The sequence below is a fragment of the Chenopodium album genome, chromosome 18 (genome assembly GCF_948465745.1).
Source record: "Chenopodium album chromosome 18, dcCheAlbu1.1, whole genome shotgun sequence".
NCBI classification, from domain to species: Eukaryota; Viridiplantae; Streptophyta; class Magnoliopsida; order Caryophyllales; family Amaranthaceae; genus Chenopodium; species Chenopodium album.
In genome coordinates this window covers 6,735,443-6,749,787 of record NC_137851.1, presented here as the reverse complement: position 1 = coordinate 6,749,787, position 14,345 = coordinate 6,735,443, and the positions used below count along the sequence as shown (strand labels likewise).

The window sequence follows — 14,345 nt, the reverse complement described above, 5'->3', positions numbered from 1 at the left end:
ATTTGTTTATGTAAGGATTAAATATCTAAGGTAAGCCAACATCTAACCTCTTAGCAACAAACTTGCCATGCATCTATACTACCACACCAAGAACTTATGCTTCTTAGTTATTCCATGCTCCCATCCAGGGCCCAGGGGTGACGCCATTCGCGGGGCTGGCGGAGACCTTCCCCCCACCCCAAACACACACACTTAACTCCAAAGCCACAACTATTTTCATAATTGGCTGCTAGGGGTGTTCACATTGCACTTTGATCTAAACTAAGCTGCAATTCGGTTCAAGAATTGAAAATTGTGATATGATTATGATCATGTTAGGAATGAATTCTAATCGTTGATATCTTTCAAGTTTAAGGGCTTATATTATACGCCTGTCATTAATCACCCACCTATATGGATTATGGGCTATGTTTTGTTACATTAACTAGTACTTTTAGTCTTGTAGACTCTCATACATTGTACTCATACTTCCTCTTTCTTTTAAGTTTAGTTGTATCACTTTTCTAAACATAAGCTTTAAATTTGTTGCATTATTTTCCTTGTTAGTTAAATAAATTTACAATTTATCTTCTATCACATGAGTCCATTCTTTTATTCACTCTATAATACTCATCTCTAAAAAAATTTTAAGAGTCCGCAATTTGCAAAGTGATGCAACTTAAAACACGAAAAAAGTACAGAGTATAATATTGGAATTATTTTATTTTATTTATTTTTTTAATTTTTTGGTCTCTCTTGTTGATACGAAAGACAAAACGGTCGCTCAACTAATTTCCTCCAAAGTACTAGTACTCGTAGTTCCTTATTTATACAAAGAGAATAAATTAAAGTAAATTAGCATAGGAATCACCGAAGATTTGGGATGCTGCTGACTAGATAATTGTTTACCTCAGACAATTTTTTCTCCTTTTCTCTCTCCTCCATTGAAGCCCAACTCTGAATTCTCCATTGAAGCAGTTTTAAGCTTTCTCACCTCCATTGAACCAGTTTTTGTGGTAAGATTTTATGAATTATCGAATATTAATTTCACAATTTAGGGTTTTGTTTCACTCTGTCGTTGGTTTTGATTTTCAGTTTAATCAATTTAGGGCTATTCTGAGCTGGATTATTGAATCATTGTTATACTCCGTAGTAATTACTCAAGTTATGAAAGATTATAACAAGATAAGAGCTTAATTAGTAAAATATTGATTTTGATTATGATTATGATTTTTAGTTAATCAAAGAAATTTATGCTCAATTTATTATATTTTCTCTTTATTATCACTACTTTCATTGAATGTAACTAATTGTGCAATTGAATTTAGGTTTTTTAGGTTTGGCATTGTGTTCTTCTAATTTGATTGAGAATTCGTGGTACAAATCGAATAAATCAGCAAATTTCTACGAATTTTGAATCTGAGAGATGATGGTTTTGTTATGTAGAATGCAAATTAGATACTAGTTTTGAGTAATATGGTGTGTTGTGAACTTGTGATAGTCATTTTTTGAGTTGTATTTGGTAAATCTTAAGTTATGATATTGTGCTAGCTTTTGACAAAAGTATATTTCTCCAGAAATTTTTGCTTGCTCATTGACTTGGTTGTGAAGAATGCAATGGAGCTTCCATTGTCGCGATATCAGAATATATCCTTAGGACAGATCCTAGATAGTTCTTCTTCATCAGCTTTTGATTCCAAAGCCTTTTTCTTTTCCGGTTCTCAATTATATTGGACTAACCATAGAAAACGAAGCACATCCTTTTCTCCATTACGGTGCTCTTTGGCGAAGCAGACTTTACGCCCCAAACCCAATTATAAACCTTCAAAACCCCATGAAGATACTGAAGAAAAGACCAACATTAAGCATACAAAGGAAAATAAATTTTCTTTTGGTCTATGTGATCAAATAGAGAAATTAGTTTTTAAACGACGGTATCAAGAAGCTCTTGAGCTGTTTGATTTTTTGGAGATTGAGGATGGTCATGGAGTCACTAGTAGCACTTATGATAGCTTGGTGAATGCATGCATTGGAGCAAAATCAATTAAAGGGGTAAAAAGAGTAACTAATCACATGTTTAATAATGGGTTTGTCCCAGATCAATATATGTGCAATAGGGTATTGTTGATGCATGTGAGATGTAATATGTTAATGGATGCACGTATACTGTTTGACGAAATGCCTCAGAGAAACTTGGTTTCGTGGAATATAATGATTGCCGGGTTAGTGGATGTAGGAGATTATGTTGAGGCTTATCGATTGTTTCTTACGATGTGGTCAGAATATTCTGAGGCTGACTCACGAACTTTTGCTACTATGATTCGGGCAACTGCAGGTTTGGGGTTGTTATATCCGGGAAGACAATTGCATTCATGTGTATTGAAAATGGGTGTTAGTGATGATATTTTTGTAGCTTGTGCATTGATTGATATGTATAGTAAGTGTGGGAGCATTGAGGATGCTCAATTTGTCTTTGATGCAATGCCACAAAAGACTACTGTTGGGTGGAACACGATTATTGCAGGTTATGCACTTCATGGTTATAGTGAGGAAGCTTTAAGTTTGTATTATGAAATGCAAGATGCTAATGTTCCTATGGACCATTTTACATTTTCGATTGTTGTAAGGATATGCGCTAGGTTGGGGTCACTTGAACATGCAAAACAAGCTCATGCAAGTTTAGTTCGTCATGGATTTAGCTTAGATACAGTAGCTAATACAACCCTTATAGACTTGTATAGCAAATGGGGGAGGATAGAAGATGCTCGAAATGTTTTTGATAGAATGCCCTGCAAAAACCTCATATCATGGAATGCTCTAATTGCTGGATATGCCAATCATGGTAGAGGAGAAGATGCAGTTGAGTTGTTTGACAAAATGCTTTGTGAAGGAATGAGACCTAACCATGTTACATTTCTTGCTGTTTTATCTGCATGCAGTAATTTAGGCTTGTCAGATCGTGGGTGGGATATTTTTTACTCAATGGACAGCATACATAACATCAATCCAAGGGCAATGCATTATGCATGTATGATAGAGCTATTAGGCCGGGAGGGGCTCTTGGATGAAGCTTTGGCTTTGATAAGAAATGCACCCTTTGAGCCCACAATGAATATGTGGGCGGCGTTGCTAACTGCTTGCAGGATCCACAAGAACTTAGAGCTTGGGGTTTTTGCTGCGGAGAAACTTTATGGAATGGGACCAGAAAAGCTTAGCAACTATATTGTTCTTTTGAATATATACAACAACATGGGGAAGATGGAGGAAGCTGCTTCTGTCATTCATAACTTAAACCAAAAAGGTTTAAGATTACTACCGGTGTGTACTTGGATTGAAATTAAGAAACAGTCACATGCGTTTTGTTCTGGTGATAAGTCACATGCTCAGACAAAGGAGATATACCAGTATTTGGATGGTTTGCTTGTGGAGATCTCAAAACATGGGTATGTTCCTGAAAATAGATATTTGCTTCCAGATGTAGATGAGAAAGAAGAGCATATGCTTTTGTACCATAGTGAAAAGTTGGCTGTGACTTTTGGGCTTATGAATACTCCTGATTATGTCCCACTTCAACTTGTTCAGAGCCATCGGATATGCCACGACTGTCATAATGCACTTAAGCTGATATCAAAAGTCAAAGATCGTGAGATTGTTGTGAGAGACGCTAGCAAATTTCACCATTTTAAGAATGGTAGTTGCTCGTGTGGGGATTATTGGTAAATACGTTATACGTATACTTCCTCTTTTGGAGGACTGCAATTTGTATCACTTCATTTTTTATATTGTTTCACATCATAATATTATTATGAATCAATAATCATTATTTTAGGCATTTAGAGAAAATTAGCACCTATAGTTTTGGTAGCTATACTTTTAGCTTATATTTCCGGATGTCAACAATAATGTAGCACTACAGAGTATAATTTTTTATTTATATAAAGGAGTTCTTGATCTTAGTTCTTTCTGAAGCTCTGTTTCAAATTTGATTCTTTTTTATAGGATATAGGTTTAGGTGAATGCCCGTTTGGTTACTATTGGATTCATATGCAGTTTCTTCAAGATTCTAGACGCAACTAGATTACTTTCTTTATTTAATTTAGCACATATGCTTTACTTATAATTTTGAGTGATAATATAACTTGGAAGTGTACTGAAAATCTCCAACTGAGAAGAGGAGATTGATGATTTTCAGGAACTTCCTATTGTACAATGTACTTAATTGCATTTATATGCTCCTTAACACTGTAGACAGAATCTTACCGTGTATCATTTGTTATTAATTTTCCTGTTGATTTTATTGATACTTAGATGCAATTTTGTATATTGAAAAGTGAATTTGATCTTTGTTGGATTGGTTAATGATAACATAGTTATTATTTTAATGTATATTTTGAAGTCATTATGAATTTCAGATGATTGTGCAACATTCACACTGGAGGGCTTGCAAAAAAGATGACCAGATACTGTTATTGCTTATCAAGGTACTTCTGGTTTGTCACTACTTAGGTTATGTTTCAATTTAGTGTACACATCTATACTTATAGACTGAGTAGAAATCCACATTTGTTGCTTTTGGATTTTGTATCCATTGATGCTTTTAAAGTTCAGTTGATGATTGTTCATCACCAGACTTTACTCTTCCCAAAACTTGCTCTCTCATTTTGGTTCAGCGTGCTTATCTTATACAGTACATTGGATAGCATGAGTTTCAGTGTCTTTCCTTTAGCACACACAGAGTACTTGTAATCTTCTGCTGGAAGTGTTCATAAAAGGAGACTTTGCTAGACGAAATAAATATCTGATCTAAATACTAAAATTCTATTGTCTAGAATTGGAAGTTATCTTATAACACTTCTCACTACCTCTTCTTTGAGACAGTGCTTTCATCTGGACACTGTAAACTGCAGTTTCAGAACTGCAGAAAGCATATCTTGTTAGTTTCGCACTTTCATCTACCTCTCATGTTTTCTCACCATTTGTTGACAAAGCCTGTAAGTGCTTAGATGGTTTCTCCTTGTTTCAAGTTTGGCTCATTGTAGATACTGCGTAGCTGATAGGTCAAAATATAAGATTGTCTAGGTACATGAAGTTAGTAGTAATGTGGTATACATAGTTGGCAGTTTGGCACCAGTTTAAATGTCTTTTCTAATTACAAATGATTCTCTTTTACAGATTGGCTGGAGGTAGAGAACATAAAAGGAAGTCGTATTTGAAAAAAGGTAGTTTATGACAGCACCTGTTGGGATTCATTTGTCGTTTATGAGGTAAATTTTTTACTGGACATGCCAGGTTTTTTCTAGCATACAGGGTTGATAACTTTTTTGTATGTGCTGAATGTTGTGTTAGAATTTTTTTTGTTCACAGTGCTGATTTAATGAGGAATTTTGTGTTTCTTGAGTGGCCAAAGGCACCAAAATTACAAGAGATACTGCGAGAATGTCAAAACATACTGTCCCTAGGTGTCTTTAGCCATTAAATGAAGGTCTATGGTATAGCATTGCCCTTGTTTAAATATCCTTACCATTTCCCAAGTGTAAGAAACCAAAGTTACCGGTCTAACATGACCTCTCTCAGTTCTCTTGTGGTTTCCCAAATTTCCTCTCCACTATCTGTCTCACCCTCTCTCTTCACTTAGAATTCCCTTCATCTCTTCTTCTCCCAGCTCTTGCACCTCTTCTCTGCAGGTATAGTTAGTGTCTTCAAATTTTCATTCTTTATTAAATTGATTTTCTCCTTGTGCTATTATTGCTGTAGTTTCTGCAAGCTTAAAGATTTAAAAAAAGGTATTAACTGTGAATTATGGTGCAATTTATGAATTGTACTTCACATTGAATTTCAATTTCGTGTACCGCCACTTCTCTCTCTTTTATAGTGTTTCTTGTGTATTACATTATCACTTCATTTGAGGGTTTATTGGTAATTGTTGTTGCTCTGGTCTGAATTCTGTAATTCATAGTTCACAATTCATGATTTCAGTTCTAATTACTGCTATTAGTTTAAACTCGGTTCTAATTTATGTAATCTTTGACGAATTTGCTAATAAGGTCTCTCTCCCCTAAAATATGAGGCTTTGTAGTTCTTTGTTGTGTTTATTTGTTCCTATATTAAATATATTTCATTTATAACTTGATTTTTTTTGGAATTAATAAGTTGTGAATTGATGACATGACTCTAAGTAAGAAAATCTTTAATTTAAATTATGCAATTATGACTTGTGTTTTTCTAATAAAACATTTAAAAAGTTAAATAAGATAAACTAATTATGAATTATGTTGTACTTTAATGTTAGATTCCAAATACATTCCTTTTCTTATTTTATGTGATTGATTCCGTATGGGACTAACATTATGAAACGGAGAGAGTAGTATATTACATTGGAAATTTACCCTAGTCTCAAAGAATGTAGTAAAGATATTGAACGGATGAACAAAAATCATTTGGATGTAAAAGAATTAGCTAGTACTCGTGCTTGAATATTAAATTAGGTGTAGCTCATATAAACTGTAGTACTGTACAATGTGATGTTTTAATGGCCACCCACAACAATTTTGCACCAAAAAAAAAAAAATAAATAAATAAATAAAATAAAATAAAATAAAATTGAAATACAATTCCTTAGGAATAATCTAGAAAAAAAAAAAAAAAAAGATTTTAATACATTTTGGTTCTTGAAGTATTAGGTAGAGGTGTTCCAGAAAGGAAGTGTGAGATCAATGAAAGTCCCCTTAATGGTTGAAAGCTTGGCACTTGATGCCCTGCTCCTCTTATTGTTGCAAATGTCAAATTCCCTTCATATACTTGTGTGTATCCACCAACCTGGCCAATACGAATACAATTATTAATATTGAATATAAGTTCCTTTTAAAATTGCGTTGCCATTAAATAGTACTCCGGTGTCTTTAGTAACTAATCCGTCATTTATAACAAAATCATTCGTTGTTGTACTATAAACATCCATAACCCTAGCTAAATTCGCCATTTTTTTCAATCTACTACGATAGTAAGAGTTAAAATATGAATAATATTCACCTCTCCCTTGATGAACCAAGGATGCCATTTAGTCTTGATTTGAAGTCCCATTTTATTTAAGGATTCCCTCGTTGATGTAACTGGTATCCTTCCATCTGTGTCACCGCTGCATTATATTCACAGTTTATAATATTTGATTAGACCAAATCGGTGCACAAATCATGCTTCAACAACAATCCATAGTTAATGTCAATTATAACAGTAAATATAACCAAAAATCAAGTAAATTAATTTGTTTCTTGTTAAATGTACCCTACATTATTTGAAAAGATTGATTGATAATTGTGACCAAATTGTAAGACTTGTACTTGTAACATTCCAATGGCAGTAAGCTTGTAAGATAAATGAATAGAATTGATGTGATTTTGAGTCCTATCTTTGACAGAATAAAGAGCAGTAAAAGGTCTTTGTTTTTTCTCTTAACCTTCGGTCCCATTTAAAAAAGAAAATATGAACAAAAGTTAACTTCTGCACTAAGGATCATGATGATCATTATTGCACCATTCATCACTTCAAAGTTCAAATAAGGAGTTTTAGTGGTTCGGGTTAAGTCAGGTTGGGATCACATGATGTAAGTAATTAAGTAATTATATACCGATTTCTTATGTCCCATGAATAGTTAGAAATGCTATACTCCGTACTAACTAGAAGCACATACTCGTAGATGCATATAATAATAGTCTGGATGGTGGTTAACTAATATTATGAATTTTACATTGATTTCACGAGTTCACATTAAATATTTAGGTCATGATTTCTAACCTAAAACAAATGATTCACAAATGTTGTTAGACATGTGCAGGTCCATTTTCTAGCAAAATTGTCACAATGATAAAAAGTAAAAAAGTAAATATAATGATATCATAAAAAATGATGGTTAGATCACTATAATAATACTAATAATAATAGAGATTGGATTTTTACCTATAAATCCACACTCGAAGGTTCTTAGCCATTAGCTCCTTTAGAATTGGGATTACTGTTGATGGACTGTCTGCCCAATTACTAATAACCGCACTGAAAATAAAAAAACATCATTGTTACCAATTTAAGTTAAAATGATTTACTGATTTTTACTGTGTACAACAATGCAAAATCATAACATTAATCACTTTCTAAAGCAATATCTAAATTACTGCTCAAGTCTTTCTTTTAGATCTGTATGTATTCATAACAACAAAAAGTTTTTATGTTAGTTGGCTCATTAATATGTTAATGATAGTGATTGTGAATGGTTACAAAGGTTAAGGTATGCACGGTCGTACAACAATAATATGTGGTTGTTTATAATTAATCGTTTATCTAATACCGTGATTTGTAACTAATGTGTACTCGTATTACTCCGTACTTCAATATATGTAGTCGATATCTTCAATTAATAAAAATATTTAAAGATTAACATACCTGCAAGGTTGCCAATCATAATAAAGATTGGTCACATTTGCATGAAGAGCCTTTTGGACTTCAGGATTATTCATGTAAGCCGTCACATAATGATCACTGCATGGATCCAACTCATACTGCACCCGAAAATAAACTATTAAGTTATATATGTTCGTGTCCTCGTATCAAAAAAATATACGAAGTATGAAATATACAAAGTAATAAAGTATTGGTCACAATTGAATCTCAATTTCACAAAATGTCATTGTGACAATCTTTTCCACACAGGGGAATGAAGGATGTCGCATATCATGTTGTTTTATTATTGACAATTTGATTGAGATACGTGATTAAGAATGAGATTAATTAATACGATGAACTTACGGTGAGTTTCTTGGATTTGAGAGTAAGATTAGTGGAGTGGCACACAGGAGCATAGATGTTGTAAACATCTAGGTATTGAATATCAATCTCAACTTGATCAGCAGCTGAATTGCATTTTAAACTCTGGTTGCTGGTATTTGGAGTGAAATTACAATGCCCCATTATATCATTTCGTACTTGGTCCGATATTATAGCATGGGTCCAAAAATACTCGTACATTGCCTTCAAATCTGTCTCATCATTTATCACTGCGTTTCCAATCTACATTGAAAATTTTAAATAAGCTTAGTAAGTTCATATAAGAAAAATCAAGTCAATAATACATGGCCTTAAACTATGTAATTAAAGAAAAAAAAAATGACTAAATATAAAACACCCAAAAACAAATTACTTGTATGAGAATACTGTTGATCAACATATTCTAAAAACATTAATTTTCCAAAATTAAAGTTTGAGTAGTAGAAAACTTTTATTCCAATCCAATCTTCAGATTAAATTCCAAAAACCAATCCCAAAATTAGACATTCAAAGATGTGGCCATTAAAAATTTCACATGTAATATTAGCTAAATGTCAGAGAATTTTGTTAGTGGAATTGAAAAAGGCATCTGATCTTTGTATTTAAGTCAAACACTTAATTATCATATACTCCATATATACTTCGTATAAATCATAAGTAGGAAATGCAAACACATGGTCTAACTTCAGAGCTTTTTATGTCAATTATAGAATCATTAAGGCCAAAATTCCAATTATTGGTGATACACTATATAGTCTTATCATGTCCTGTTTCTATTAGGCATCTTGTTTTTATACACTCATTAATTATTAGAATATACAACAACATGTGTCGAGCATTTCAAATCACATAAAAATCAACTTCGTTAATAGGAGATTATTGTTTATATATAAAGTTGTAAACAATTCAATACACCTGTTGTATAAAAGAACAACGATAGATGAAATCATATAAATGTGGTAATCATACGTAATGATAAGTGTGTGGGAGAGAGTAGGAAAAGAAACGTACAATGATGCCCTTGAGGTTGATCATTGAACTTTTAGGCTTGGTGTTGTGTTGAAGAATAGCATGAGCAAGTTGAGGAACATAATGTCCAGCATAACTTTCACCGGAAATGTAAAAATCTCTGCCTTTGTACTCAGGAAATCTCTCAAACCAATTCAATAAAAATACATAATTATCTTCAGCTGTTTTAGTATCTCCATTTGTATCATAATCTGATGTTGTATTCGAGTACGAAAATCCAACTCCAACAGGGGATTCCAAGAACAAAACATTTGCAACTACATACACAAATTTACGCGAATATATATAAGATTTTTCGGGTTTTAAGTGGTAATTTATCAAATTTAGAGACATAAATTAAGATAAAATTTACCATGATTCCATGCAAATTTGTTCCTATATAATGTTTTGCCATTACTTTTAACTCTGAATGGTCCTAACTCTTCCATAGCTCCATAAGCCAAAGATGAACAACCAGGACCTGCAAAATTTAAATTCACTTAATTAATCAATCAATGAAAACTTGATTAATTAGTATGAGTACAATCCTTTGTAAAATCAGCTATAAATTAGACCATGTTACTTCTTCAATAAAGAGTTAGTTGTCACTTTATCTCAACCCTCCAACGATTAATTACAACTCCGAATTAAATTTAGTTTTTCCATGACTATCACCACATCTTTTATTTTATAAATGACATGTGAAGAACTCAATTATAAACCAGTACAATATAGTACTCTTTACTATTTTAGGAAAAATGACAATTTTATTTGACTTTTTTATGACGAATTGATATGTGATTTGTAACTAATATGTATGATACTACTACTATACTTTTATCTTGATTGGACACACTTGTCAACTCACAATTAAAAATATTAATTATAAATTATATAAATTTAATATTATGAAAACATATTCATGTATTGAGGCAAACTCAATACTCAGTAGCATTTATACATAAATATAAATACTTCGTTTAAAAAACTTATGGTCAAGGTGAGTTATTTGAATAATATAAAAGTCAAAAGAAACAATTAAGATAATGAAAGATGAAGCAAGAAACAAGTGTTAAAACTGCAGAGAATGAATGAATTTTAGGATTAAAATCAGTATAATAACCATTTTGTTTTCTGAAATTTGATTCTTATTAATGTCGCTGTATACAATGATTCAGAGAACGGTGGAAGAATATTTTTAATAATAATAAAATAACTAGCTAGAAACGGTGTATTTCTTTATTAAAAAAAAAAAGGTAGAAGTTAATAGTTAAATTTATGCCTAAAATGACCGTTCAAAAAATCTTACAAGTATATCATATCCTAATAATAATTTTATTTGTTTTTTTTAAAAAAAAAATAATATCATTATTATTGTTTATAATAGACAAATTATTTATATATTTGCGCGTAGGCCATACAAATTTGTCCATGTCCTAAATCATTAGTCTAGCCTGTAATTATAAAAATGTCACTATATGATAATTCCAAGTTATTTTTGGGCTCAACATATTCGAAAGTAGGGACCAAGCCTACACACAAACACATGCAATATCTATCAATTGAATTGGCTACATAATATCAATGAAATGTAATGCTTGTAGTATAAGAGACAATGATGCTACGAATTTAAATCAAAGTGCTCGTTTGATTGACATCAAATTTAACAAATATAATTTTGCTTTACATTACGCAACAACGAAGGAAACTGCTTTTCTTACTACATTCCCTACAACAAATTTAACAAACATAATCAAAGTGTTCGTTTGATTGACATCAAATTTACCAAACATAATTTTGCTTTGCATTACGCAACAATGAAGGAAACCGTCTTTCTTACTACATTCCCTACAACAAATTAAATCGAATTGAACCTTAATACCCTTTAACTCGTAAAGTCGTAGTCATCAGTTTTAGTGAAATAATATGTTAAATTATAACTTAGGGCCTGTTCATATTTACTGAATTGAGCTGAACTGAACTGAACTGATTGGAGCTGAACTGAACTGAACTGATTGGAACTGAACTGAACTGAATTGAGCTGAAATGAATATTTTATGTGAGAGGGAAATTAAGAGCTGAACTGAACTGAACTGATTGGAGCGGAACTGAACTGAACTGAACTGAACTGAAATTAAGTAAATGTGAACAGGCCCTTACAACGTAAATGAACGAATAATATCCTAATACAAGATAGGGACGAGGAATTACAATATATGTTACTCAGTAGGTTTATTCTAATGATAATTGATAATTCAATTAGTGACGTGTATGCTATTATGCATGTCTAGTAGCAACTAGCAATTTTCTAACCTAAAAAAATAAAATTAATTTTTTTAGAAGGAAAAAAAAAGGATAAATGGTGTACAGATGGTACAAACTGATAAGATAAACACACAAGCAAACAAATCGAGATTACTACCCGAGAATCGAGCCTTTGTTTGTTCCGCAAATAATGGTAATTAAATTACTAATTAGCTACTGCATTTTTGTTCAAGGTCAAAGAATGTAGTTAATTAAAACAAACTCCAAATCATATTAATACGGTATATTCCCTTAGTAAAAAAAAAAAAAAACAACCCCTCTCGAGTTTGAGGTATATGAGCAAATGCGCAATTTAATTTAAGTGAAATGAAACAAATAATTCGAGTCGAATTAATTTGATTATATGTTAATATGTCATATATGATCACTAAGAAAGTAACATAAAGTATTAGATTAGTACGTAATGATTATTATAAACTATTATACGTAAATTAATTTTCAATTAGGCTTACACTTGAATTCTTGATCAATTTTGAAATGAAAACAAGTGATGTTTTGTCAATTTTCATTATATCAAACAAAATAAAATAAAATTAATAATGTCTTATCTCTTCAGCTATTCCAAAAAGGGAAAGAATGAGAAAAAAAAAAAACAGTGTAAAGGGAGTGAACTTTCTACTCAATTAAAGGCCTCATACACCTTTTGCGTTAACAAAACACAAAGTTCACACCTTCACAATTACTATTTAACCAACAATTACGCGAGTTCTTGGCCTAGTGTCAAAGACGAAAAAAACTGTTTAACTAATTATATACACGAATATTATATCATTTCTCATTTATAATTTGTAATGTCTTTACTGACTGATAAAAAAAAAGTCGGCTTATAAAATTTAAGTTAAGTAATTATGGTAATAATAATAATAATTAAGTAATAAAAATACTCAAAAACAGAACTATAATGTAATGTTATAGTAATTAATTAGGGAGTAAAATGAATGAATGAATAAATTACCTCCATTAAGCCAAAGAAGAAGAGGCAAAGAAGTGTGATTAGTAGGAGCTTCAACAAAATAATAATAAAAAGCTTTTCCAGCTTTTTTATCAACTGTAACATAACCACCATATTGTGAGAAATCCACTGGTGGTTGTCCTGGAAGCTTCACTATTCTATCTCTTTCCTTCTGATGATCACGACGACTACGACGAATATGATGCTGATGATGGTGTTGTTGATGGTGTTCGTGGTGGCGTTTATCAACTATACCATCCATTAGCGTTGTATCATAAGGTTGTTTGTCAATTTCATTAAACTCTTCATTGTTGTTATGGTATTTGGTCTTGTATAATTTGGAAAGTTGCACATTTTGTGACTTTGCATTTGTCATAAATGGTAACAAAAATAATAATGTTGAAATTATAAGAAAAATGGTTGGCTTTTTTGTGTTTATTTCTTCCATTTTTTTATTTTTTTTTTTTTTTTTTTTGGGTTTGGAAGAGGAGCAAAGCTAGGAAGAGTTTAGTTGGAAGTGAAAATATAATGTCAAATGAGATTATATAAAGGGTATTGAGGGGATTTTGGTTAATTATTATTATGGAATTTTTCTGACAATTTTAAAAAATAAAGAAAAGTCCAAAAAAAAATTAAATAATTATAATAAATCCCTAAAAATGTGGATTCTGAAACATTGTTAATGGGCGGTGGACCAATAATTTTCTCTCTCATGGGCTCATTTTCTGTGATCATCTGAGTGTGTATATGGGCTTTTTTTGTTTTTCTTTTTGTATTTTTTTTTTATGAAGAAATTAGATTTATTGGTTTTATTTTATTTTATTTTTTTCTTTCAGATTTGTCACATAATGTATTGGTAGATCTAGTGTAATTTGAGCTTCTTAGATTCATCCTGAAAATAAATTAATAAGCATCAAATCCAAATTTAAATCTAATTCGCACGTAATCTTTGAAAATTAAATCAACTAAAGAATTAGCTATTTTTTTGTTTGGATAATGGAAGTTAACTTTTAATTTTGTGTGTATATGATTTAATTTTATGCCATTGGAAATCATTGACTTTTGAAGAATATTAGTACAACATTAATCTCCATAGTCCATACATATATTCCAACCAAATTCTAGCATAAAATATTAAGACGGTTTTGTGTCATGTATGAGACATAAAATATCACCTAATTATCATTCCCTAGAAACTTCTAAAAGTTTTTTTGTTTAATAAAACAATTCCTTTATAAAATATCACATGACATCTACAAATGTGATG

At 31.4% G+C, this 14,345-nt stretch overlaps 1 protein-coding gene and 1 pseudogene across 2 annotated transcripts; one reads left to right on the top strand and one right to left on the bottom strand.

Annotated features, from left to right (window-relative positions):
* The first annotated feature begins 835 nt into the window (after nt 1–835).
* Nucleotides 836–3,914, top strand: LOC145592893 (pentatricopeptide repeat-containing protein At5g50390, chloroplastic pseudogene; annotated as a pseudogene). The gene is made up of 2 exons (XR_014102499.1): nt 836–995; nt 1,557–3,914. The product of XR_014102499.1 is annotated as a pentatricopeptide repeat-containing protein At5g50390, chloroplastic pseudogene (transcript).
* Nucleotides 3,915–6,448: 2,534 nt separating this feature from the next.
* Nucleotides 6,449–13,562, bottom strand: LOC145592892 (serine carboxypeptidase-like 40). Its single transcript, XM_081649404.1, has 8 exons — nt 13,082–13,562; nt 10,175–10,282; nt 9,805–10,079; nt 8,776–9,036; nt 8,413–8,528; nt 7,933–8,025; nt 7,009–7,114; nt 6,449–6,795 (listed from the first exon to the last, which is right to left on the bottom strand). The coding sequence occupies exons 1-8, from the start codon at nt 13,524–13,526 to the stop codon at nt 6,631–6,633; spliced, it is 1,569 nt and encodes a 522-aa protein (XP_081505530.1). The 5' UTR covers nt 13,527–13,562; the 3' UTR covers nt 6,449–6,630.
* Nucleotides 13,563–14,345: the final 783 nt, after the last annotated feature.